At 45.5% G+C, this 26,704-nt stretch overlaps 1 protein-coding gene across 2 annotated transcripts in view; it reads right to left on the bottom strand.

The window, feature by feature from the left end:
- Window positions 1–26,704, bottom strand: part of RAB25 (RAB25, member RAS oncogene family) — a 129,158-nt gene that overhangs the window by 30,893 nt on the left and 71,561 nt on the right. For both annotated transcript variants that reach the window (XM_069607132.1, XM_069607133.1), the window contains exon 2: window positions 25,652–25,847. In XM_069607132.1, the coding sequence (XP_069463233.1) occupies window positions 25,652–25,847 (196 nt within the window). The remainder of the gene's footprint in view (window positions 1–25,651; window positions 25,848–26,704) is intronic.

A 26,704-nucleotide genomic window follows, 5' to 3' on the forward strand; every position in this document is an offset into this window, starting at 1 on the left:
TTCTGATTTTAACGCCTGCTTTTAGCAGGCGTTAAAATCCATGGCGCTAAACTGCCATGGTGCTAATTACGCCGCCGTAATTTACGGCGGCGTAATTAGCGCCTTCCCCACTCCCATTATGCCCTATGGGGCAAAAATGGGAATGGGGAAGGGAAAATGGGAAATGGGGATTTACCACCCCACTCACCTTGGAATGGGGCGGTAAATCCGCCATCCACCATGGTGTAAACAGAGTTTACACCATGGTGGTAAAGTTGGTGCACTTAGCACCAAGGTTGTAATGAGGCCCTATATATTTCTTCTTTAGCTGCCCAGCATCAGGATCATTTGCCCAAGCACCTCATCCTGCTTGGCATGTCACACGCCACACACCACGGTGCTCTTTGTGCCACCTGTAGGAGGAGGCATGTTGTCAATTGTGCTTCATTGTGTGCATGTGCTGACATTACAGTGATATTTTGTGGGTTACATTTAGTGTTGTTACATGACTCAAAGGGATCTTAAGTAAGAGGTGAGAGGGCCTTATCCCCTCTAGAGCCCTGCTCTTACTCTGGAGATAATGGAAACAGGGTATCCCCCCTACAAGGCAGGGCTTGCAACTGTGTCTTCTGTGATCCAGGAACATGCCCATATAGTACAATTGTGATTTGTCGCTTATACATTTACTATATCCCATCTTCATCAATAGGCTGAGGCAGTCAAGTGTCCCTGTCCTCAGTTTTTTGGAGTCCTTTGTTACTGCTTTGCCCTGCCCCAAGCAAGCAACTGGTAAAGAGTTTACAGTCTGTTTGGGGTTCTTTTGGAGGGATTTATACTTGTGTTTTTAGTGTGATTTCCAATCTGCTTTTGTGTTGGATTGCCTCTAGAGGGCGCTGCCTTTGTGGTGTAGTCCTTTGTTTGTTTCTGTCCTTTTTCCCCTCTTCTCCCATCTTCATAACAAGTGGCTGAGGCTCCCTCAGCCTCCTATACCCTCCATTTCCTTTCCCAGCCCATCTCCCCGCCCCACTCCTGGTAGGCCCATCCATCTCTAGGAAGCACTTTTAGGAGTGAGCCCCAGGGCAGCCTTACACGGGTAGCCCGCGAAGGGCCAAAGGCAAGGGGAACCTCTATATGGCACCTCCATCGCCTGTTTGCCTGTTTGCCGTACAAAGCCATCTACTGCAACAAACAGGTAAGGTCGCAGGAATTGGGAGCATAGCCAGTACTGCGCTTTTTTTGTAATCCTGCCACTACCTTATTACCTTATCACTACCATGTGATTTTTACAACTGTTTTGAAATCTTGTTGCACTCCAAAGCTTGCCAATGTATTGCATTTCGAAGAATTTTTTAGGGTACCAAAAGAAATTCCAAAACACTGTGGTGACTGGCGCTCCAATGTAGATATTATTCATTGTGCTTTGTTTAATGACCTCTACACGTGTTTCACCACTTGCTTTTACAGTGGCTCATCAGGAGGTGAGTTTACGTAAATCTTGTTTCTAGAATTTTGAGGGTAGCCAATGTATGGAATTTAGATCTTTGAGGGTAGCCAATGTATTAGCATTTAGATACATTTAATTATTGAGGGCAGCTAATTTATTTTTTATTTTTTTATTTGTTGCAGCGCACTGAACCCTTAAGTATCTAGACGCTAGTTACATTAGGTGAAAAATTACATACCAAAAGTACAATGGGGGAGGAAAAAGAGGAGACAGGTATTGAAGTTTGTTTGTTTGTTTATTTATTTATTACTAATGCGCACCAAACCCAGAGGTAACAGGGTGCAGCAATAAGAAGATGCAAATTGTCTTCTCGTTTTAGCTCAGGGAGCTTTAGGTGAAGAGCCACATTTTTAAGTTTTTTCTAAAGGCCCAGTAGGAAGGCTCCTTTTTCAGGGCGATGGGGAGATTGTTCGAGAGCTTTGCAGCAATGACAGAAAAGCCCAATCCTCCTGCGGTCTTTTGAGTGAAGGTAGGCACACTGAGGAAGTGGGTTTTGTGGCTCTTAGTGGGCAAGATGGGATGTATTTCTCCACACATCGTGATAGGTAGGCTGGGTGGTTGTGGGGGGGGACAGCTGCATCCTAATGGGAGAGCTGTTGTGCAATGTGTCTTAGAGTAGTGCATGTAGTGGATAGGTGCTGAGAGGTAGTCTGGGGAGTATGCGACTGCAGGAGAAACATTATGTGTGCAACTAGACAAACATTTTATCGTGGAGGGAGTGGAGTAACTTTGTTGAAAATGTTGGGGGGGATATGACATCTAAAGAAAAGGTGCCCCAGCCAAATGAAAGGGGACAAAATGGTGTGCCATGAAAGTTGGGGGGGACAAACACCCCTGTTGCCCCCTAAAATTACACCCATGCATGGAGTATAGCTGCATTCTAATGGCCGAGGTGCTGTGCAATGTATCCTAGAGTAGTGCATGATAGCAGATGATAGAAAGATGCCCACTGGCTCGCAATCCGCGAGTGGATTCATCCAAACAAGTGGTTTCTCAAATGTAGTTCCACAACAAGCACTTGCTGAGGCTTGACTTCAACTCTGCAGTCAAAGTCCTTCATCCAACTTAGTTTCCTAGTTTCTTTCAGTTCATAGTTCAATTTTAGCAGGTTTGTTATTTGTATTCAATTTAGAATCCAAAGTTAGCAGTTGTGCTCTTTCATGCAATTCAAGATTCAAAAGGAATAATCCTGCTTTTCCTTTCACTTCACGATTCAATATATGTAGTTTTGCTTGTTTCATTCAATTAGATATACAATAACTGCAACTTTTCTTCTTTCATTCAATTCGGTATTCAAAAAGTGCAATTTGGCTTGTTTCATTCGATTCAATGTTCAATAAATGCAACTTTGCTTGTTTCATTCAATTTGGTATTCAATAAGTGCAACTTTTCTTACTTTTGTGGACTGCTACACAATTCACGGACCTTTGGAGTGCCTGGGTGGTTCCAGTTTCCCCAGCACTTACCAGAATCCAGCTGCTCTTCTGTGCAGCTTCTCCCCAAGTGGGAAAGCCTCTTTGCTGGGTGCTTCGATCAGCACACGCCGGCTCCCGTGCTCAGCTCCGCCTCTGCTCCACTGCAGTGCCTGCTGTCTGCCTTCCCTTCCGAGGGTTCTCTGTCCTGTATAGTCCCATCAACAGGACTCCTGGGACCTTGGTCAGCATCTCTGCATCTTGGCTTCTCGCTCTTCAGCATGGTTCCTTCTGTTGTGGCTTTCTTTTTCCTTGCTGCTCTTTCTTTGTGCTTCTGCATTCCACCTCTTAAACACCTGTGGTCCTTCAAGTGGTTGCAGGGGAATCCCATTAATTAATAATGCCTGACTCTGATTACAAGGAAATGCCTGACCTTCATGCATCTTCTTCGTCCCAGTACCAAAGTGGTGAGAGTAGTTGGTGTCTTTTACTCTCAGTTGCTTCTTCCTCGTCTCAGTACTAGAGTGGGGAAAGTGTGTAATGTTCCTTACTCTCAGTTGTTTGTTTCTTTGTCTCAGTACTGTTAGGTACCCCAAGGGGGGGATAAAGAGGAACTGATCTATATTGACCCAAAAATGTTGAGGGAGGGTTAGACTGGCTGTTACAAGGATAAGTGGGATACTGTGTTTTGGAATCCCAGTGATTTGACAGAAGGGGAAATTATCGAGGCTGAAATATCCGAAAACGAAATGTTCGAATTACCAAAAGTTCAAACACTTTGTTTTTGGACATTTCAGGTCCGATAATTTGCCAAAACACACATTCTCACACACACACACACACACACACACACACACACACACACACACACACACACACACATACACAACACACCCATAACAACCCCACCCACACCCTCAGCACACCCCCACCCACACCACCAACATACACAAACCCCACTTACCTTCACCTTCACGCTGGTTCCTGCAGTGCCAGTTCCCTTTCACTTCTGTGATTGGGAACTGGCGCTGCAGGGTCCTTTTCTTTTCTTTTTTTTTTTTTAAACGGACCGCTGCGGGGGTGTCCCCCGCAGCCCCCGCTCGCTATACCATAAAGTATAGTGAGCGGGGCAATGCGGGGGACACCCCTGCAGCCCCCGTTTTTCTTTTTAATGCTACCACCAGAGGATCGAACTTTTGGTGTTCGATCCTTTGGTGGTAGCATTTTTAGAACTTTTGGTCGTTTCAACCTTTTTTTTCTGTCATTTCGACCTAAACCGTGTTTTGTCCCAATGTACCTCATCCCCAACCCTTCTTCTCCTTTTCTTAACCCATCTGGGGTGATAATATTACCTGTCCTTCTTAGAGACAAGGGAACATGGTGAACAATACCCGGGGCTTCTTCCTGAAAGGAAGGTGTGGAATATTGTGTCTTACCTAAGGGCATCCTACCCCAATCCCTGAGGACCCTCCATCCAGGTGGTCCTAACTCGCTTGTCCACCCCCAGGGGCAGGATCCAAAAGCGATGGCCTTTCCCTGGCCACCTGTACAGAGGATCCAAGGGGAGTAGATGTGAAAGCAGCCTCAGGTTTCTCACACTTTCCCTTGCTCCTATTGCAACAAACCGACTGGCTGCCTGCCCTGTCTTCAGGAAACCTTCCCCCTTCACTGGACTGTCACTGTCCTCGATCTACATGGTCCTGCACAACCTCCTGCTGCCACTCTTACCCCTTCTTGCCAACTTTGAGCTTCATCGCCCCTATCTCCATGTTATGAAACTGCAGCTTTACCTTGCTGCAGCTTCCCACCACTCAATATCATCGTGTAGCACCAGAAGACATGGAGGATCCTATTCTCACACGAGGATCTGACTTTCTTTGTTGATGGACTATGACGTGTGGAGGCCTGCCTCTTCGGGCCTCTGATGTCCAAGAGAGCAGTGCTTATGAGGACTTCCCTGTGAGAGACCATCTGCTAGTAAATAAGCACTATCGCCATACACACCTGCAGTACCAAGGAAATTACAAAGTGTGGAGTGATCTGAAGAAGAACATCCACTATATGTGTGGTAGTCGTTAGCCACAGGAGGTAGTACACCACACCATCTGGAGCTGATTCTGTGGAAGGATAAGGCCATGATGATTACATACCTGAGCTGACTTGAAGGAGGTGGAGTTCCCAGGGTATGCAATGTAATTTTGTATAGCACCTTTTACCATTGGTATAGTCCTCATGCGCTGTAGGTTGAACGCCCTCGGGGGACAGTAGTACAGTTATGGGAAATCAGTCAGAGAATTATAGAGTGTGTGTGTGTGTACGAGTATGCAAGAGCAGGAGAATCATTATGTGTGCAGCTAGACCACATTTTTATTGTGGGGGGGATATCATCCTAATGGGAGAGGTGTTGTACGATGTGTCTTGGAGTAGTGCATGCAGTGGATAGGTGCTGAGAGGTAGTCTGGAGAGTATGCAAGCACAGGAGAATCGTTATGTGAGGTTGAAGACCACTTGTTTGGCTGAATATTGAACTACTCAAAGGGAGCTTCAAAACCACTTGTTTGGCTGAATATTGAACTGCTCAAAGTTCCTCGCTGTGTGACCTGTAATGGGTAGATCGTGCACTCCAACAACTGTGCCAAGACCAGAGAACCCCTATATAGAACAGAAAGAAGCTTGCTATTGTGTCAAGGAAAACTACAGTTGGTGCATGAAAGAAAGACTTGGAGAAGGGAACCCTGAGCTGTACAGAATTGTTGAACAACAGTTTAAAGCTTCAAGATACTTATTTATTTATGACGCGGGGAAGGGAAACCTGAGACGTGCTGCCCTGGAACTACATTGAACTTGGGGAAGGGCATCCTGACATTTACAAAGGTGTGGAACTGTATTAACTCAAGTCCCAAAGAAAGTAAATTGACCATTGTGATGAACTGGTTGACACTGGGAGAAAGGGGCTGAAGAGTAAGCCTGAGCTGGAAATACCTCAGAACTTTGCTTTTGGAACACTATTTAATTTATGGTTGACATCCCTACACATGGTTTTGTCTTAGTTGTGAGGGCAAGCATATGTTTTGGACACAGACAGACTTTTCAGTTGAACTTACTGGCACAGACTATCCTTCGTTTCTTTAGGTAGGGAAATCCCGCCTAATGTTAGGCCTTACTCCATCCTGACATTTTCTTTAATAAAAGCTTTTTTTGTACTTTGAACCTGATGTCTGTGTCTTCTTCCATGATGCCAACCTCACCAAAGTCAATTACGTATGAGTGCGAGGCACAGGGGACAGTAAGTGCCCTCCAGTGAGCTCAGAGTTTAGCCTGAAGGCCGTAGAGCTCCATGTGGCTGTAGATGTTATGGGAAAACGTTTACATTCAGGAAATCACACTTGCAGTCAAATTGGGCATGGAAGAAGGTTTGCAACTGTGGCACAACATCGCTGCAGAATTTCTGCCTGTGTGCAGTCTATTTTTGTGGATTATCCACAGATTCTTTTCTCATGTGCATGGTGACTTTGTGGTGATGAGGGGGTGGGCCACAATTTTGCTTCCATTTCATTTTGATGTTGGGCACAACACCTTGAAAAGGTGATGTTGTGCAGAAGAAGTGGTTTGGCTTATTTCAGGGGATTCTTCAGACCCAAAAGATTGAGGACCGTAGACTTCATCACTAATTACACAATATTTAAGAATCTTCTTCTATCTTCTATCCCTTTATTTCACGACAGGGAACAACAGGGACAGATCACCAACATTTCTGACCTAGCGAAAGTGGCCTCAAATCAACGCATTCACAGGAAGTAAGATCACATAATCTTTGACTCTCATGACATTTCAGGAAGAGGCCTCTCTGTCGTAAAAGAAAATCTTGAAGCATAAAGGAGTGTTATTGTTCCTCATTTTCTTTTCAAAATACAAATGTAATTCTCACTGGCACATGTGGAATTGCAGTTGACTATATATAAATATGAAAATTAGGCCACAATTTGACTCCTGTTGGGAACGGGGGTCACCCATTTCAGAATGGTGTTTTGCCCCTCCGCAGCAACTGTAACAAAGTAAAAAGAATCGGTTGATGACTTGAAGACTGACATTGATCAGCTGATGAATACATCAATGATTTGAAAAGAAATTATGGGTGATAGCTCCTTTAAGATTAATAAAATAACACATCTACAAAGGCAGACAAACAGCCTTTTTAATTACTAACCATAATTTAACTAGGATGTTCACTTTATATGCCATTGGCGGGTAATGATATATCATTAGTGCGTCAATGTGGCAACGTGTCAACATTAAGTGTCGCAAATACCCATAGAAAAGGACTCATCTGCCTGCCCTGAAGATGCAGAAATACAGCCAGTCATCCTTTGTGAATCAGGAGAACAGAGGACATCGACCACGACCAAACATCTCCAGAAAGAAATAAGAAGGAGTCCAAGATAGCGACCAGGGGTTTTCTAACAGCCTTCCTTAGAAAATGGGATTAAAGGTCAGAAACAGATACTTCTGGCCGATGAGAAGGAGCTTAACAGTAGCAGACCAATAACATCATGGAGAGGAGGTCATAAGATTCCCCACAAATGGGGTGAAGGTCTCAGAGTTATTAGGAAGGATAGAGGGACAGCAGAGAAGGGATCGCTTTGGTAACCAGGAAGTGGCATAATAGAGGAAGTAGCTGTTAAAATGTGGAGGACGAGGAGCAAGGGACACTGGAGATGCTGACAAGAAGTCTGTAAGAGGTCCTGCTAGAGCTGGAGGGATGAGGCTGCCCTTCAGAGGGAGAGGTTCTGTGCTGTGAGAGTTTCTATGTAAACAGCCAAGGAAGCAGACACACAAATACTGTGAGCAAGGCAGAAACAGCGCCAGACATCAATAGGGCAGGGCCAAGTTAAAAAGAGACTGAAAATAAGAGTACATGATTTGGGCCGTGAACTACATTCTGGGAAACATATTAAAAGTACCAAAGTGTGCATAAGACATTGTGCGAGAAGGAGGGATCTGATGCTGCTTTCTGGGAAAAGGAAGCAAATCACAAAGAGTCATGGATACAATCAAAACGCAAAGAGTTATGGATACAAGAGAACAAATACTGAAACATTATACTCTTGTAGAGTGAAAGAGTCCACCAGGTGTGAGAAAGAAAACATGACGCTATATTCTGGGCTTAGTCTAAAAGCATCACAGAAACCAGAGTGGGAACATTGGAATACGAAACTTTGACAAAGAGAGATAGAGAATTCAGTACAACAATGAAAGTAGTTGTAGTCAAATGCCAACACGTTACAGGAACAAGAGAAGAAATACCTAAATATTGCACACTGAGAAACAGCAAAATGATCTAGTTCCAGAAAGAAAGTGTTGGGGTTGTTGCACTCAGAATCAGAACATAATTAGACCCAAAGGAACAAAAAGAAAACATTTAAACACTTGGATTATAGGACATAGTGGTCAGTCCCATAAATTGATCCAAAGCTGAAAAGGTAATGTGAGACAGACATGGTATCAAGAGAGACACAGACTCTAAAGTAACAGTTCAAAAACCTTGATTAATAACGTTTGTTGAGTTGGTGTAATGTCTAACTGGTCCCAACTCTAAAGGCGTGGTTCCCACAACTGATGCTTCAAAGGGCGGTCAATATCCGTAAGTCCAAAACCAAAGTGTGTCGCTATTTAAACATATGCTTGCCCTCACTCTTAGACAAAATGTGTTCAGGGATCTTCTTAAAGATAAATGGTGGTTACAAAGGTCTTACTAATAGGTGCAGTTCTGCTAGTTCACAATAGTTCAACTGAAAAGGGTGCCCTTGGAACCTTCCACATAGAGCTCTTGCCGTATGTCAATAGAGTTCACAATGTCTCTGGTGATCTTGGGGTTCCCTTCACCAAGCTTCGATCCTTCCAGTTCCAAACAAAAAGACACAGTTCCTGTTAGGCCTTTCAGGGTTCCCTTCCCCAAGGTTTAGGACTCTCTTCTTCAAGTTCAACATTGGCTTTTGTGGGCCTCTCAGGGTTCCCTTCCCAAGCCTGGGGCCCTGGTTTCACACAAAAGTTAATCATGTCAATATGTACCATTTTAACACACAGTTCTTTCAATGGGGTAGTGTCAGAGACTTTTGAAAACTTTGGGCTTTGGCTCCTCCCCTGCATGACCACTCTGACTACTGACTCCTCTCTTTGTTCTCTTTCTTCCTTTTGGCCACCTTTCCCTCGTGCTCTTTTCCACTCAGGCTTTGTTTCTCTTTCACCTTCTTTCAACTTTCTTTCCTTTTATGGTACACACTTGCACCAGTGCGGGTCTTTCGTACCCCCTTTTTCCAGCTTTCTGGTCGCTCTCACCCTTTCTTTACTTTCTTTTACTTTGTCCTTAATTTTTCCAATCTCCCCGGTCGCTTGCACCCTACTTTCCTGTTTTGGGTCGGTCGTGCCCTCTCTTTACTTTCTTTTGCTTGTTTTCACTTTGTCGGGTCGCTTGCACCCTTCTCTCCTGTTTTGGTCGCTCGCGCCCTCTCGTGGCTTTTTTTCACTCTGCATTTCAATCTGTCGGGTCACTTGCACCCCTCTTCCTGCTTTGGGTTGCTTGCACCCTCACTTTACTGTTTTTAGTTTCTTGGCCCTTGCACACTCTGCTTTTTCTTGCTTTCTCTTTCTTTACGTTTACTGCTTTACTTTCTGCTTTCTGCTTCAAACCACTGCTCCCACTTCAGCCATCCTCACGTCGCCGGGTTCCTCTCAATCCCATAGAGACTCACCCAGGCAGGATACAGAGTGTGAGGTCAGGGGGCCTCATTATGGGTACACCGGTAACCCTGGCGGTGCTACCAGCGGGTTGCCGCCGGACCTGTAAAGAAGTACCAGCACCTGACTTCCCGATGCGACCTGGCTATTCCAAGTCCGGTGGCCGGGAAGTCAGGCGCAAGTAATTTCGTTAGTCCCCATTCCCATGGGGACACGGGAGCAGCAGCACCGTTGCTAATGGTGCCGGTGCTACCTTGAACACTCTGAGGTTGAGTGCCGTCAGGTCTGACCTACTGGGCAGGACAGCACCCGCCTGCAGAGTTGTAGTGTGCCGGTCCGGAAACAACAGTGCTGGTAAGCTTACCGGCACCCCTGTTTCTGGACCGGCACACTTAGAATGAAGCCTAGGGTCTAACCACTTGCCCCTCAGACATCCCTGGGACCAATACACGTCCCAGGAGAATGAGCACTGGCCAGGACACGGCCAATAAGCAACCACTTGCCTTCCTTTCGGCTTTTCAGAGACACAGCAGCTCTGCCATGCTGTGACCCCTCTGGTGCACCGGGCCAGCGCCTCAGTGCCCTGTTCGCCACATGTCCTCCCAGGCTTCTCGTGCTGCTGCCTTCATGTTCCAACCAGCAATCCCAGCTTGCTCATACTTCTTGGCATAAGTGCACCTTTCATACCTGAAGTAATTGTCAAGAAGAGTCAAGTGTAAATGATTTGGGTTGATTGCCTGACCATGCCTGACAATCAGTGGGACAATCTACTGGTGTTACATGGTAGGCCTCACTTTGTATTCCCATGTTGTTCTTCGTCCCAGTACTTATCAGAAATGGGAAGGGAGAGATCGGGTACGATGGAAAAAGCCCATTAAGGCGGGGGGAGAGTGGGTTGGTGTATACTTGTGAAAGTGGGAATACCATGTCTCACCCTTGGGTATTCTCCTCCGGATCTACTGTGACCCTCCACTCAGGTGACCCTCCCTCGCTTGTCCACTGCGAGGGTCGGGATCCAAAAGTAATGGCCCTTCCCTGGCCACCTGAATGGAAGATCCCAGGGAAGTAGGTGGGAGAATACAGTCAGGTTTCTCACAGTAACCACTGCAATACTATAATCTGGGAATTGGAGGCAAAACCAAGTGTGGTAAGGCCGAGAAATGACAAATGTGACACTGGCTGTCGTTAAACAAGATGGTTTCATTATTACAATTCTGGTGAACACGGGTTGGATAAGTACCCATTGGTTCACGGTAAAGAACTATAAACAAATGGGGTTTTATCGTAAAGTAAACAGTGCACAAAGGATCTCAACACAAAGGGGATCATTACGACCCAGGCGGTAAGTACGCCAACTTTACCACCATGGTGTAAACTATGTTTACACCATGGTGGATGGCGGATTTACCGCCCCATTCCAAGGTGAGTGGGGCGGTAAATCCCCATTTCCCATTTTACCCTTCCCCATTCCCATTTTTGCCCCATAGGGCATAATGGGAGTGGGGAAGGCGCTAATTACGCCACCGTAAATTACGGTGGCGTAATTAGCACCAAGGCGGTTTAGCGCCATGGATTTTAACGGCTGCTAGAAGCAGCCGTTAAAATCGGAATCAGGCGTTAAGGGTTAACGACGGCGTTAACCCTTAACGCCTGAGTTGTAATGAGGCCCAAAGTGAGTTATCTTCCAGGTTTCTGACAGCTAAGGTGAACCAGTTTTAAAGTATAAAAGTTTGTAACCCAACCTTGTAAGTCCTTGTCTCTTCTTGAGACACCCTAGTCACAACACAATGACACAAAATGGATGGCGACTAAAACTTCAAATAACACCTTTTGCTAACAACACACAAGCTTCCAAGAATTGCCCATAGCAAAGCTACCTAATCTTCAAAGTTTCTAATGCAACAAAACAGAAGTATTCTTGGAAGGTTCTTGTAGCAGTTACTCACACAGTCTGATCTTACCTTCCATCTGCTTTCACCTTGCTTCTTCAAGTTTTACCTAGAATTCATGCTTCACAGTACTCTCTCTTCCTGGCTTCCTTCAGCCTCACCACAATCACATCTGGATTTCTTCCATCCCTTGGTTTCTCAGGGTTTTCTGTTGGTCTGTCATAGTCTTTAATCAGTTCTTTTTAAACATCAGGCATCTCCTGATGTTTGCGTCCCCTCAAGAATCACAACAGGTACGCCCTGGACTTTGTCTTTGTTCAGAATTTACAACAAGTCTTTGTTTCAATCAGATTTAAGAATAGGTCCCCCCTGATCCATGGCTCTGTTTGGGATTCACAACAGGTCTCTCCTGAACTTTTACTTTCTCTCTGGATTCTGGATGTTGGCTTTCTCTTCAAATTCACAGCAACAGCAGTGGGTATTTCCTCCTCCCTATAGAATCGATGTCAGTAAGCTAATATCATTTAATCCTCCTATCACTGGTTAACTTTCTGTTAAGATTTTCCTTGTTAGGGTATAGAGGGTGTAAGGAAGGCATATGATATGATATGATATGGTATCAAACAGTGAAGGCAGGCGCAAGTGATCACAGTTCAAGAGGTATATAGTCTATCCATCGAAATTAGTTTCCTCAAATTACTATCCAACACATTTTATTCAATGAAAACCCTTTCCATCAAAACGCATTTTCATTGAACACATTTAGTTGGATTTCTATGGATTTTTGTTTTTAACACTAGGGTTAGGGTTGGGGGAGGGTGCCCTGGGGGGGTTCTCCCCAATAAACAATAAACACTAAAACATTACATGAAGCTGGCGAGTGCTGAAATACTTTAAGGATTTCAGCACTGGACAGCTCCATGTAATGTTTTAACGTTAAGCATGTTTCATCGAATTTCATACAAAACATTTTAAGTGTTTATACAACAAAACCCTTTTCGATGAAAGGGTTTCAATGCATAAACACTTTGCATTGTATGTATGGTAATTTGATGGAACAGTTTTCATTGAATACGTTTCGATGCATTCCATTTTCAATTGAATGCATTCGATGCAAAGACCATAAACCAGTTCAAGAATTTTTATTGAACTTCAAAGGGTTGGTTGAATGCCTATCTAACCCTAAACCTAAGGCCGGGAGCAATCTGCAACCATTAAAAAATAATAACGCAGTCCTAGTGGAGTCTAGGTCAAAATAAAAAGGCCTATACTAATAAACCTATTGTCAATCTTTACTTCTAAATACAAATGGTGTGGGATAACAATGTATGTAAAAAGAAAAGTGTTCAAGGAGTGATATGTTACGATAGTTGAGCAGTTGCTTCCCTTTTGCACGTTTTCAGAACGGGACAAGGCGCCATGCTGTGGCTTCGCACACACTCTGACTTCTGTGCCACAAGGATATAGTTCAAAGCATAGGTATCAGGGCCTTATGCCAAAGTCTCTTTCCCAATGATAGTCTCTTATTGCAGAGGGCTTGACGTCACAAACAAGCACAAAAGTTATTTTCTTATCAGGATTTTAACATTCACAAGTTCTCAAGTCAACAGTTCACCATGAGTCTCCCTCCTTCGGGCTCAGACCCCCTTTTAACACAAGATTCACAATTGGGGTCCCTCATTCGGGCTCGGACCATGTTATCTCCCTCGTTCGGGCTCAGATCGGGCTCAGATCCCTTAGGCACAATGTTCACAATTGGTCTCCCTCGTTCAGGCTCCATGTAATCCCACTTTCTTTGTATCAAAAATTGAAGACTTTCGATTGTGCAAAGGATTTTGCTTAATCCATCGCAGAACCACTTCGATTCACTTCATTTCTCATTCTCATCATTTACTTTCGCTTCTGCCATTTCTCTCACATAGACCTTTGATCGAGCACACTCGTGTCTTTCATTACACGCGTTACCAATCTTCATTCTTGTGCTCTTTATACAAGTGTGCCTCTTGCAACCTTGACATCAACACAGACAGGTCTTCCATTGGTCTCCCCAACGCTGTTGATGTCTCTGGTGCTGCTTTGATCCTGGAGCCAAGGACGGTACCACAGCGGCTGCTGCTCCTCCCCGACTCAGTCAGCCATGCAAGAGGGCCCTGGGTATCTCCAACACACAATGCAGGATACTTCAGTCTGTTTTCCTGGCCTTATGCTTTTTATTATGAAGGATTCTGGAAAGTAATGGTTTATCACCGGAAACCTCAAGGTATCTCCCTCCTTGCGCACCCTTCTTGGTTTGCCATCTTTCTTCCCTCGTTCAGCTGCCGTCTGGCAAATGCCGTTGCTTTGTGTGCTTTGCCTCACTCAGAGTGTGCTCTCGTGCTCCGCCTTTTATCCATGTGGGGAAGCCTAATGGAAGTCAGGTGTGAGTGGCTACCAGTAATTGCCTGACCATAGTAGGGGGACATGTCGGATACAATACTCGCGTGTGGGTCTGTTTTTTTCCAGAGCGGACTTCCGTGTGAAAGTGTTTGTGAAGGGAATAGGGGGGGGGATAAAGTTCCCAAATATCCTACCTGGTAGGATGGGTTAAAGGTGTTACAGGGAGGGGGATACTGCATCAAAACCATCAGGTGTCCCACTCCCACTCCCCAAAGACCCCTCACTCAGGTGATCCTCCCGCACTGGTCCACCCCAAGGAACTGGACCCAAAAGCGATGGCTATGTCCTGGCCACTTGGACGACAGATCCCTGAGGACTAGCAGGTGAGACACCTTCTGGTTTCTCACAAAGGGCACCATTTTTTTTCTCACTCTATTATTTAATGCACATTCTTTTCTTTATTATATATCGGGAATCCCAAATATATAAGTTGCTTCTATCTGCCCAGCAGGATATTGTCTTGGTCTTGTGCCCAAACTAACCAAAACAGCAGTTTTGTCTATAGTCAATATCAATTTATCCTGGGCCAAATAATCATGTAGTACATTCAAGACACTTTGTAGGCCAATATACATTCTATCTAATAGAACAATATCATCCCCAAAAAACAGTGCAAGAATTCTGGGTGGACGAAGTCTGGGTGAGAAAGACAGGCAATAAGGAAAATGTTCCACCAGATCCAATAAGTGCAGATTAAATAGGCGCGGGATCTCTTTCCAACAAAACAGTGTAGTCTCAGCTGCTCTCAGTTTAATCTTGGGTTTTCTATCTCAGGCTCAATACAGTTCCAATATCTCTTTAACTCTTCAAAGTTCAACCAGGCCTTCAGGTTCCCTTCCCTAAGTTCAATATGGTACAGTTCATGCAAAAGAAAGATCATGAGATTACCTTCCCCAAGACAACACTTCTTGGCTCCTTCGATTCTCAGGGTTCCCTTCTCCAAGATTTCTATACAGTGTTTCAGTGGCTTACTCACAATGTCCTTTGCTGGTCATCATTTAGGGCTCCCGGGTCTAGGTGCAGTTATTATACCACACATTCCACCCATCACAGGTCATGCAACCAGGAACCCCCTGGCTTGGTTTAAAATGTCTGTGATCTTCAAAGTAGAGAGCTCTTTGGTCTAGGTGCAGTTGTCAGACCGAATTATCCACCAATTTCAGGTTGCACAACCATACATCTCCCCCTTATATTTGGTTAGCCCCTCACAGGCCCTTCTGCCTTGTTTTCCACACGTTGCTTTCCTTCTGGCTAGTGCAACCCTTTCCTCCATCAGTCTTTGGCTCTGCCACAAGCTCATAAATCTTCCTCAGTTTGTCATAAGCTTTCATTTGGTTCACAGCGTTGCTGACACACAGTGCGACATTCACTATGTCAGTTTAACTTTAAAATGTTCCATTGATATTAAATATCACTTGTTTACAGCACCCAGGATCAACCTCACCACGCTCACTAGAAAGGTGCAGGAGATCGGTAAGAAGAATGAGGACTTAGAGTCAAGGTCCCAACGTAACACTAAACGCATTATTGGCGTGCTTGAGGACAACATATCTGGTGACACGGAAGACTTTGTGGCGCACACTCTCCTCTCCTTGCTTGATGGTCCCAAGCTATCGCCCCACTTTGCGATAGAACAAGCCCACCGCTCTCCTATGATGAATCACAAACCAGTTGCCCCCCCCTCGCCCTATCATAGCCAGAGTCTTAAACTACAGAGATAGGGATGCACTGCTGTGTGCTGCAAGAGCTAAGGGGGAGCTACTTCTTGGCTCAAATAAAATAAAATCTATTTTTGTCCTGATTTCTCTGTGGCGGTGCAGAATGAGCGAAAATCCTTCCTCGCAATGTAGAAGAGGCTCAGAGAACTCAATGTTAAATACGCAATGATGTTTCCCGCCAACTTCGCATTGAAAATTCTGGAGAGGTTTTTTTCTTTACAATACCTGAAGAGGCTAGGAAATTTATTGAACAGTACTTTCCCAGTTAATATGGCCTCATGAAGTTACTATAGCTGTGTTAAAGATACAGACCACAGTCTACTTATCTGGCGTAATTCAGGTTGACTCCCCATATGTGGTCCTAAATTGTCAATATTTAGCTTGTTAATGTCTCACTAATTCTTCGACCATGTGCCTTAGTTAAACTTGCACTAATGCTGCTGTGGTGTGCAGCGGGCTGCATGGCGCGATCAGCCCCCCATGCTAATTTTCAATGGTTTTTGTTGTCGTTTTTTGGGGGTTTTCACATCCCAAATTGGGAGGGGGCTGAGTGTGGTGGTTTGGTTGGGGTGGTAACGAGGTTCAGAAAAAGCCAGGCTAGGTTGTCTTGGGACAGTGGATGCATGGCGATTGCTGCACCCGCGGTGTCAGGGTTATACGTTCTACTCCACTGTGCATTATTCCCATTCTAGGATAGATCTGTGGTTAATATCTGGGTGGTTGATCAACTGTATAGCTAACGCAGACATTCTTCTGAGGATATACTCGGACCACTCTCCAATCAACCTGTCCCTACCTGGGAGGAACGGCTACCCATTGGTCGCTCCTGGAGGTTTAAGCCCAACTCGCTACTTGATCTGGTGTTCAAGGCTGAGCTGGGAGAATGTGTGGAAGACTATTTTAATATTAATACTGGAACAGTGGACTCCCTAGCTACCCCCTGGGATGCTTTTAAAGCATATATCCGAGGTATGACCATGGCCAAAGAGACGGGAATCCTAAAGGCAATACAAAGGAACATTTGCACATGTGAGAACTCCCTGAAGCAACCTGAAGTATTATACGCACTGGACCTGGATGCTACAACTCTAGGCGCTATTAAAGAGGCTCTCGATGGCTTCAAAGAAGCAGCGCAGAGGGAGCGTACATTTTTTGACAATCCTATAGCTGCTAGACAATTCGGTGAAGGCGATCGACCGGGTTCCCTGCTAGCCAAACTGGTGCGCCAGGAGAAAAGGTGGTTGTCGCATCCCTCTTATTGAAGATCACAAGGGTGCGCTAGTCCACACGGCAGGGGACATTAATGTAGCATTCCGTTCCTTCTATGCAAAGCTGTATATCAGCTTTGATGAAGCCCCGGGCACCTACATAGGAACATTCTTAGAAGGGTTGCCGCTGTCCATTCTGATGAAAGTAGGGATGCGTTGGACTGCCCCATGCAAGTCGAGGATATTGCCTGTGCCATTTATGCCTTACCACCGAATAAGGCCCCTGGGCCGGAGGGGCTTGCCATGGACTTTTATAGTAGCTACAAAAACCTCCTTTCCCCCCATCTGGCTGCTTTGTGGGACAAGTCATGTATCAGGAAATAACTCCCCTCTACACTGAGAGAGGCAGTGATAACGGTTCTGCTTAAGCCCGGAATGCCGGCCACACACTGTGGATCATATCGCCCTTTATCACTGATTAACAGTGACATTAATACATTTGTCAAAGGGCTCACCCTCCGACTGGCCACATATATGGTACCCTTGATACATACGGACCTGTCTGGCTTTGTTCCCGGTCGTTCCACGGCCCTCAACCTGTGGCAGTTATTTAACATCCTTTCCCAAATTGATCCTAGGGTGAGCTCTTTTTCAGCCATGCTGGATGTCCAGAAAACGTTCAACTCTGTGTCCTGGGGCTTCCTATGGGCGGTATTAGAGAGGTGTAATTTTGATCCCCTCTCTGTGTCCTGGATACAGCTGCTGTATGCCAAGCCTGTCGCCAGCGCACGCACTAATGGCATGCTTTCACCTCCGTTTGATATCAGTCGGGGGACCAGACAAAGATGCCCTTTGTCCCCACTTATTTTTGCAATTGTTATGGAGCCCTTTGCGGATTTAATGCGACATTTCGCAGAGGGGAATACAGTTATCTTGGGCACCTGAAATTGTTTCTCTCTATGCAGATGATGTGTTATTGTACATGAGAAATCAGGAGCATAATCTCATACCTATTATGCGGGATGTTGCCCATTTTGGATCTCTGTCAGGCCTTTGGGTCAGTTGGACAAAATCCAATCTGTTTCCCCTGACTGAAACTACTGCAGCCCCGGCGGAACTCATGGAATTCCTTTGGGCACCAGATGAGGTAAAGTACTTGGGAGTTACAGTCATGAGGCGCCGGGACACAATATTTGAACGCAACTATGGGAATTATTTGCAGCAGCTCAGTCCAAAGCTGCTTGCCTGGACGAAGCTGCCTATCACTCTGTCGGGCAAAATGTCTCTGCTCAAGATGGTGGTGCTGCCCCAACTACTTTATTGTTTTTTTAAATGTTCCACTGTGACCAGGCGTAGCACTGTTCACTAAACTCAGGTCCGAGATCAATAGTTTTTTATGCTGTTCTGGTGCGGTTAGGCTGAAGTGGTCCATGCTGGTTAGAACATGTAGACGGGGGGGTTGGCGGCTCCCGACTTTGAGCTATACTGGCTTGCGGCGCAGGCACACTATGCGACATACTGGACAGCTGAGGGCCAACCACTTCCTCATGTGAAAATTGAGTGACTCGTGGCTGGATCCATGGAGCTGAGCTCTCTCTTCCTGCCCCCTCTATGGAGGGACACTGGTGTGCCCGGCCCGGCATACATCACTGCTCTGGCCTGGGACAAAATGACACGGACTGGTAGTCCCTGGCCATTTCTCCAAGATGTGCCGCTTTGGAACCTTGTCCCTGAATTCTCTCGAATAAATAAGACTGCGGTGGCCAAATGGTCAGCGGGAGGATACTCTACCATGGGTGACATATTCAAACAGGGCTCATCTGTTGGTTGGGATGACATCCAAGGGCAGTTGGGAGGACTACCATCTGGGTGGCTGCAATACCATGGTCTGAGGCGGGCGGTTAGGGAACGGTGGCCTGAATTGTCCTCACAGCCCCCGGATGATCCTCTATTGGCAATAGTGTCCGGTGCAGCTGCCCCTTCTGGCACAGTTTCGACACTGTACCCATTACTTCAGGAACGGTGTAATAAACCCCTAACTAAACTCGGTGAGGCTTGGAAAAGGGATCTCGGAATAGAGATGACAGAGGAGAGGTGGGATACTATCTGTGATCGCACCCGTAAAGTGTCCCTGAATGCTAAGTACCGACTGATTCACTTCAAGGTGTTGCACAGGTATCATTATACCCCAGCCAGATTGCACATTATGTCTCAGGAGCATTCACCTATCTGCAGCGCCGAGGATGCAGGGTATCTCCACATGGTCTGGGCTTGCCCTGGAATTTCTGAATATTGGATTAAAGTTTGTACAGCCATATCAGCGATGCTTGAGCGAACTGTCGAGTCGACCCCCATGAACTGCCTATTCCATGAGTTCACATTGATCTCAGGGGGCAGCCGCAGGCTGGCTAGTCCTTGTATGCTGTTAGCAATGCGATGTATACTAATATTGTGCCTCTGGCCTACTATACCCACTGTTCATCAATGGCTTTGCGCTGTAACCTGTGCGGCGGACAGAGAGGAATGCTGGATATTCATGCATCCAACTAGCTGCAGACCCTGAGATATATGGCCTCCATTTCGGACATATCTGCAAACTCTGGCTGACCCCGGGGCAGAAGAGACAGATGTGTGTATCCGTACATATCCCTCTGGGTCGCCTGCAGCAGTGTGAGCTAGGCTGCGCCATCTAAACTGATCTTGTAACCGGGGATATATTGCATGTGATATACACATGAAACCTGCAAATGTACAGACCTATGCTCCCATATGTATTGTTGTTCTGATTGTCCTTACTGCCTTGTCAAGCAATAATAAATAAAGGCTTAAAAAACATATATATATCACTTGTTCGTAATCAAAACAGCAGTTTCCATTCAGTTTCGTATTCAATATGGTGTGCTTTCACTGAAATAGCACTTTGTATTCCGTTCAGTATTCAATATGGTGTGCTTTCACTCATATAGCACCTTCCATTCAGTACAGCATTCAATATTGTTTGCTTTCACTTCAGTTTGCAAACCGTTACTTGCCTGTAGTCCCATGGGAGAGCTCTGGTCTTCCCGTGTCCTCTGACACTCACAGGCTCATTGCATCTCGCTTCTGCGGCTCCTGCTGTTACCGGTCACCTCTTTCGAAGTCGGGAAGCAGGCTGCATATGCGCTGCTTTCTCGCCGCGCATGTCCTCACACACAGTGCCTTCCCAGTACCCCACAAAGAACACTGCCAGCGTTCTCTATGCTGGGAGCACCTTCGTACAGCTCAGCTGTTTTGCAGTTCAGTCTGCACGCATTCCAAGCGGAAGGGCCCCGGTCCTGCACAAGCCACACGACCTGTTCTCCCCGGGTCCTGCAGGTCTTCCGGGACTGTTACCGGTCTTCAGACTTCCTAGACTTGCTCCAACCCGGCGGATTTCCTTCACTCTTTATATGGTTGCCCCCTCCTCCTTTATACACCAGAGCCCTCTTAAGGGGATTCAGGCGTGTGTTGTTGTCTTGATCTGCCTGGCTACAATGAGCCCAATTAGTGGGAAATGTCTGACATTCAGTCATGGTCTTACACATCTCTTCCTTGTCTCAGTACTAGAGTGGTGTTTGTAATATGAAGTGTGCACTGCTCCTAGTTGCCTCTTCCTCTTCTCAGTACTTGGTGAGTATTTATTGGCAACAATAGGACATGAGTGGACATATCCATGAAGGCTGAGGGAAGGAGGGGTGTTTCTATATTCGGGACGGGGAATACCATGTCACCCCAATCCCCAAGGTGATCCTCCCTTGCTTGTCCACCCCCAGAGCCAGAATCCAAAAGCGACAGCCCTTTCCTGGCCACTTGAGCAAAGGATCCCTGGGGAGTAGCTGTGAGAGTGCCTTGTGGTTTCTCACACATGTCATCCATGAATACCGAATCGTCCCCAGCTCCGAAACAGACACATACGATTTGTAAAGGTGGTTAGACCACAACAAGGTATCATTTTTAAAAACTAGGTTTGGTATCCCATCTGGGTCAGCTGCTCTAGATGTTTTTGATTTGTTGATCAAACACTGAATATCAAAACGGCTACATTTCCCACCACATATGCCCAAACTATATGCTTCAAACCATGCAAAAGAATTTTCTTTAGAGCTACGTTTTTTACCCAAAAATGTATTCCATTCCTTCTTCCAAAATTATGTTATTTAATGCTGCATTTAGGTCCCTATTATTTCTGATAATTCTAATCACACGTTTCCAAAATATAGTTAGCTTCAGCTTGTTTGTAATAGCCAGCATTTCCTGGCTTTCTCTAAGTCTAAGCCATGGCGGTGGAACTTTAACCAGTTGTGATAATATTGTTTCAATTGTTTGATAGTATTAAATGTATCATGCTCAGCTCTTATTGTAGCTTTGCTTATATCTTTAATTGCACTTCTCAATCTCTTCTTCTGTTCCTGTATTACTGGTCAGAATGATGCACCCTTGCTATTTTCCTCTGGTTATCTCAGCATAGAGAGCCAACACTTTTGCCACCATGCCCTGTAACCTCATAAGGTGGAAAACGTCAATTCTTCTGTGACAAATACTCAAATAATGACCCATGGTATTATCTAGAGTTCCATAGTAACTCTGAATAACTGTTTTAGACCATACAGTATATTCCAATGTCCTCTGCCACAGTATTGAAGACAGAAGGTTCCAAGGATGAGGAAAGCTCTTATCCCTACACATCCCATGGGCACATTTGGGGTGACACTGCACTGGGGAAAGGTATGCCCACTGAAAACAGGATGCTGCTCACTGTTGCTGAAGTGTTCCTACAGGTGCCAGACAAACTTCCTGGAGTGGCAGTGAGGAATTCAATGATTCACCTTGCCCCTAAGGCCATGGACTGGGTCTCTGAGCAATCACAGAATCAAGGAAGTGTTCCCTCGCTCTACCTGAATCTCTGAACTGCCTTGACGCTGGCTTGAGCATCCTGGACACTGTCTTAACTGCTCCAGGAGAATCACCAGAGTCATCTCTGACCTCAACCACCTCTGCTTTTTCGAGTTTCGCTGCATCAGTCGAACCCATTGCTCCCATTGTTCCTGTTTCAATATCAAAAGGCCAGGCTCACTGCTGTTGAGTCCAGAGGACAAGAACGTAATTTATATGAAGAGGCCCCGCCTCACCTTTTCCACCTTAAAGCACCTGAGCAACTCAATTCCCTGTGTTGTGCCTGTGTAGTTTAGAGGCTTTTCACACTCTGTAGTTTGTAAGGAACTCTGCTTGTGTACAAGGAAAGGATGCTTTTTGACGAGCCAGCTAAACAGACATGTCAGTGCTACGATTTGGGCATGTAAAAAAGTATGCGCTGGCAATGCATGGGGTAAAAGACAACATAGCAGAAATGAAAAAGAGCTCAATTTCCGATCCGTTCACTTATGTCCTGTAAGCCATAACCTCAATGACATCCCTGTGGGTTTATGTATATGAAATGCTAGTGATATACTACGAGAGTAAACTAATACGCTCACCATGTTTAGGTTTTCTTTTACTTTGTGTGAACCAGATACAGCAGCTGATCTGAAAAATGATTAACTGACAAGTAGTTGAATTCAAGGATATAGAACTGGGACGGTGAAAGTCAATAAGATTAACCCACTATTTCAGCAATTGGCAACAGTTTGTATTATTGTGAGTAAATTAGTTTAAAATGAGATATTGCTTAGGTGCACATTTATCCACTAAATTGATGTGGCAGGATTGTTATGCTAGGTTAGGCAGGATGGTTATGCTATGCTATGCTATGTAGGATTGTTATGCGTTCCTATGTTATGCAATACTAGGATATGGTATGCTACCTTAGGCTCTCCCATACAGTTAGGCCTCAGACCCTCCATGTCACCTTCCTCTGCACACAGCACCCGGGACAGGCCCAACCCCCTCCTGGAGTTTGGTAGGGTGTCTACGAATGCTGCTTATCCATAATAAAACAGGATGTCCCTGCAGGACTGCGTCACAAGTGAGATGTCGACAGTTCTTGCTAAAGGTCTACAATATCGTGCCAACTAACACCCGCATTGTGAAAGTGCTCGAACATATTAGTGGTTGCCTATGAAATGCTATATGAACTGCACTTTAGGGGGGGGGGGGCTAGAGAGCTCCTTGTGCCAATTGCCTGAACACTTGCATGCTGTGTTGCCTGCTGATCAATCTGTATGCTGTGTATTTGCAATAGAATACAAGAAGCTTGTTTTACCACTTATTTGCTGCAAACTGAGGCTGGCCGAGGGGGCCTTATCTTGGCCACCACAGTGTCCTTATGAATTAACATATAACAAGCAACTAATCGGGACATCAGTACTGCACTTATGCAAGTAGAAACTGGCCACAAATTAGGTAACAGACCCAAAATTCATCCTTAGTTGATACTGTATGATGGAAGCAGTGATATGTGGAGAAGTGGCTAACTGGATACATTTATGCTGATGATGAACACGATCGTTTAATCCACAACTTGTTTAACTAAGGTACTTACATTGATGGTGTGATTGAGGCGATATGTGCCTAGTGGCGAGCCGACCCCGTAGGTAATGGGCAACTGCCCAAGTTAAGGGACCGAGGCAAGTGAGGGTCCCTTACGAGGGTGGGTGCCCGTTACCAACAGGGTCGGCTCGCCATCAAGGGCCATATCGCCATTAGCACCTTCGCAGCGTCCTACACAGGTGCTGTTTTTTTTTTAAATTATTAAATGGAAAGCATTTTCTCTCCATGAATGGGATGCTATACCAACCTGGCCGCCATGGAATAGGAAGACGGGGCTCCATATGAAGCTCCTCTTCCATTTCCATGTCAGCCAAACAGAGCAGGGGCAGGAGCTGCAGGAGTGGCGGCAGGTTCCGCTACCGCAGCAATCAGGTAAGTGGGATTGGGAGAGTGTGAAGGAAAAAAGAAGCAGGGTCGGTGGGGGAAGATTGTGGGCGGGGAGCCGGCCATCAAGCGGGTTGGAACACAGGCTAGCACAAGCAGTGTCAGTCTCCCATTCTGTGCCTCGTGATTGGCTGGCTCCCCCCGCCGAGGGTGCTAATTTTCTGTATTTAGTTGAAATGTGAAACTACATACAGAATTAATAGAGTTCACACTTTGTCCTCAATGTAAATGCAGAAGATGCAAGGGAACTGAAGATAAAATATTATGCTAAATGCAAATATTGGCGCAGTCGTGTAAAATCTGGGAATTCGATAAATGTTCAAATGAACACATATGGAGATGTTTTCAGAGAATTTCCATCGTAAGCTTAGGTGAATGATTCTATGCCTGGGTATCACACAATTCATTAAAATCGAATAAGAATTGAGAGGCATTTTTTCGCTGACTGAGTGTCATTGATTCATGTCTAGGGTAAATGATTTTTTCAAAGTTGTCTGGATATGTAGGCTCTGTATTTAGAGGCTTTGCACGTGCTACTTATGAAGTGGGTGGGTCTAGAATGTGTGACAAGGCCAGAGCTATTTCCCTGTCAGGGGAGAATGGGGGCCTCTCTCAGTCTGGGGTGGCAGGTTTACCACGGTTGATGGCAAAGCCAGTCCTAGCCCAGGGGGAGGTAGATGGAAGATGGGAGCGCCCCAGTCCCTATCCCTTCAACTCCCAGTGCCTGCATGCTTGAGAAAAGTCCTTAAATCTATCTCCCCGAGCGTGCATAGCAACATTCTGACCAGTTTTACTCTTTGTCCCACAGGACTTCCTATGTCAGCATCCATGGCCATAGGACATCCAGCAAGCAACCACGCCCACAGAGAGCGAGAGAGAGAGGGATTTGAGCAGAAGAACTAAAGAGCAGACAGCACAGCCACAAACTAAGCCCCTACATGAAACGAATCGGCACAATGCTAGCGAGAGTCACAGTACAGAGTGCTCCAACTGGAGTGAGTTGCTCAGAGTCGGGAACTCACACGAGCACAACACCAGTGAAAGGGAAGAGCATTCCACGTGGATCCACATGCTCAAAGACTTTGTACCCACATGCGTGGGAGCTGCAGTGTGGTACCCTTATCAAGCTGGCAACTCTAAACAGGCAGAAAAGCCATTACACGAACTGGGACATTGAACACTGTGGGCTACCATTCTTGGAGATCAGCAGACCTGTGTACAAAAAGAGGGGGAGAGCTTAAGACCCCTTTTGTAGGTTTCCTCGCATGAAGCACCTCCCTGGGAGAAGAACAGTCAGTAGTTGGCCCAGGGAACCAGCAGAAGGAGAGAGCCAATAGTGTGGAAAGGGTGAGAAAGAACCGAAGGACAGGAAGCAGGAAGGCATGGGTTGTTCAGTAGAGGTCATGGGCAGAAGAGGAAGACTGAGAGGCCCGCCGGGGAAAGGATGCAGAAAAGGAGCGTGGTGGAGTATACAGGGTGAGGTTTTGGCTGGTGAGAGAGTGTGGTACTTGGGTTTGAGTGTGCATCTAAACAAATGTGACCGGATATTGTAATTCTGTGGGTCAAGCAGCTGAGAGCCCTAGCACATCAATTTCAGAGTGTAATCAAATGCTACATAACGTATTCATCCTGCAAATAATGTGTATGGTGGTGAAGTGCTTAATGTATTAGTTAATTAGGTATTTTTGAGAAATATGCATATGCATCTACAAAGTCAGGTGCATCTCAAATGCAAAAGGCTGGCTCAAATCCCAAGTTTAAATTAAGAAAGTAATGTAATTTTATACTGGACGTCCCAACCCACGTCTAGACCTCCTCCCATCTAAGAATCAGCCCACTGGAATTCATCGATCTTGATGCATCATAGGATGGAAATACTCACGCAGAGGTGATGGCACGGTAGCGCTCCAGTCCTGCAGTGTCCCAGATCTGCGCTTTGACGGTCAGTCCTTCCACATTGATGGTGCGTGTAGAGAACTCCACTCCTATGGTTGTCCGGCTGTCATGGTTAAACTCATTCCGTGTGAATCGGGAGAGGAGGTTGGTTTTCCCCACACCAGACTCTCCAATGAGAACCACTGTGAAGAATTAGAAGACTGGAGCTTAATGGGAAGCTTGTGGGTGCAAATTAGCAATAAAATACATTTACAATGTACTAAGAGCTGATTCCCCAATGAAGCAAAATCATTGAATCTCCCTTTCCATTTCACTGAAGTCTACCACTCTACTCTCAGATCTGCCCCAGTATAATTTATATGAGAACACTAAACTCAACTTTCACCTCTACAGGGCTATTACGCAGAATAGCGCCTCTTTCTTGGAAGGGTTAATACACCGTCAATCATTACAGATCTAGCAAACACTTAGTGTGCTTGTTCTATTATAGAGCACCCAAAATATTAAGTATTACGTAGAATAATAGAATTATGTCGTTAGAAGAGAATGTTTGTAAATATATGAATACCTAAAGGCTTTGCTAAAATGTTCACTAAGGCAAAATATACCAATACATCAATAAAATACTTTATTTCGACCAGCAGTAGGTCATAAAAGTTACATAAAAACAGTACAATTCACATAAAATATACACCATTGATAAAATCAAAGATACACAGGAGATAAAAACTGAAATATAGTTAAAGGATAAGATAGCCCATTGCACACAGGGTACTCAGAGATCAGAACCGGCTACAGTTAAGTACTTGAGCCGCTTCGTCCACGCCAACAGCAAAAAGTGCCCTATACCATACAGCATGTCCGGATTACCAGCGAAACAAAAGTACAGCACCAATGTGACCTTGTTGATCTTAAGAGGTATAACTATAGGTAACAAATGTTTCCTACTAGCATGCTTGTATGCTGGACACAACATAACAAAGTGCTCGGTATTTTCAACTTCGCTGGGGCAAAATGGACAAGTGGTCGGATCAGACGT

The sequence above is a fragment of the Ambystoma mexicanum genome, chromosome 1p (genome assembly GCF_040938575.1).
Source record: "Ambystoma mexicanum isolate Mex_15411 chromosome 1p, UKY_AmexF1_1, whole genome shotgun sequence".
Lineage (NCBI taxonomy): Eukaryota > Metazoa > Chordata > Amphibia > Caudata > Ambystomatidae > Ambystoma > Ambystoma mexicanum.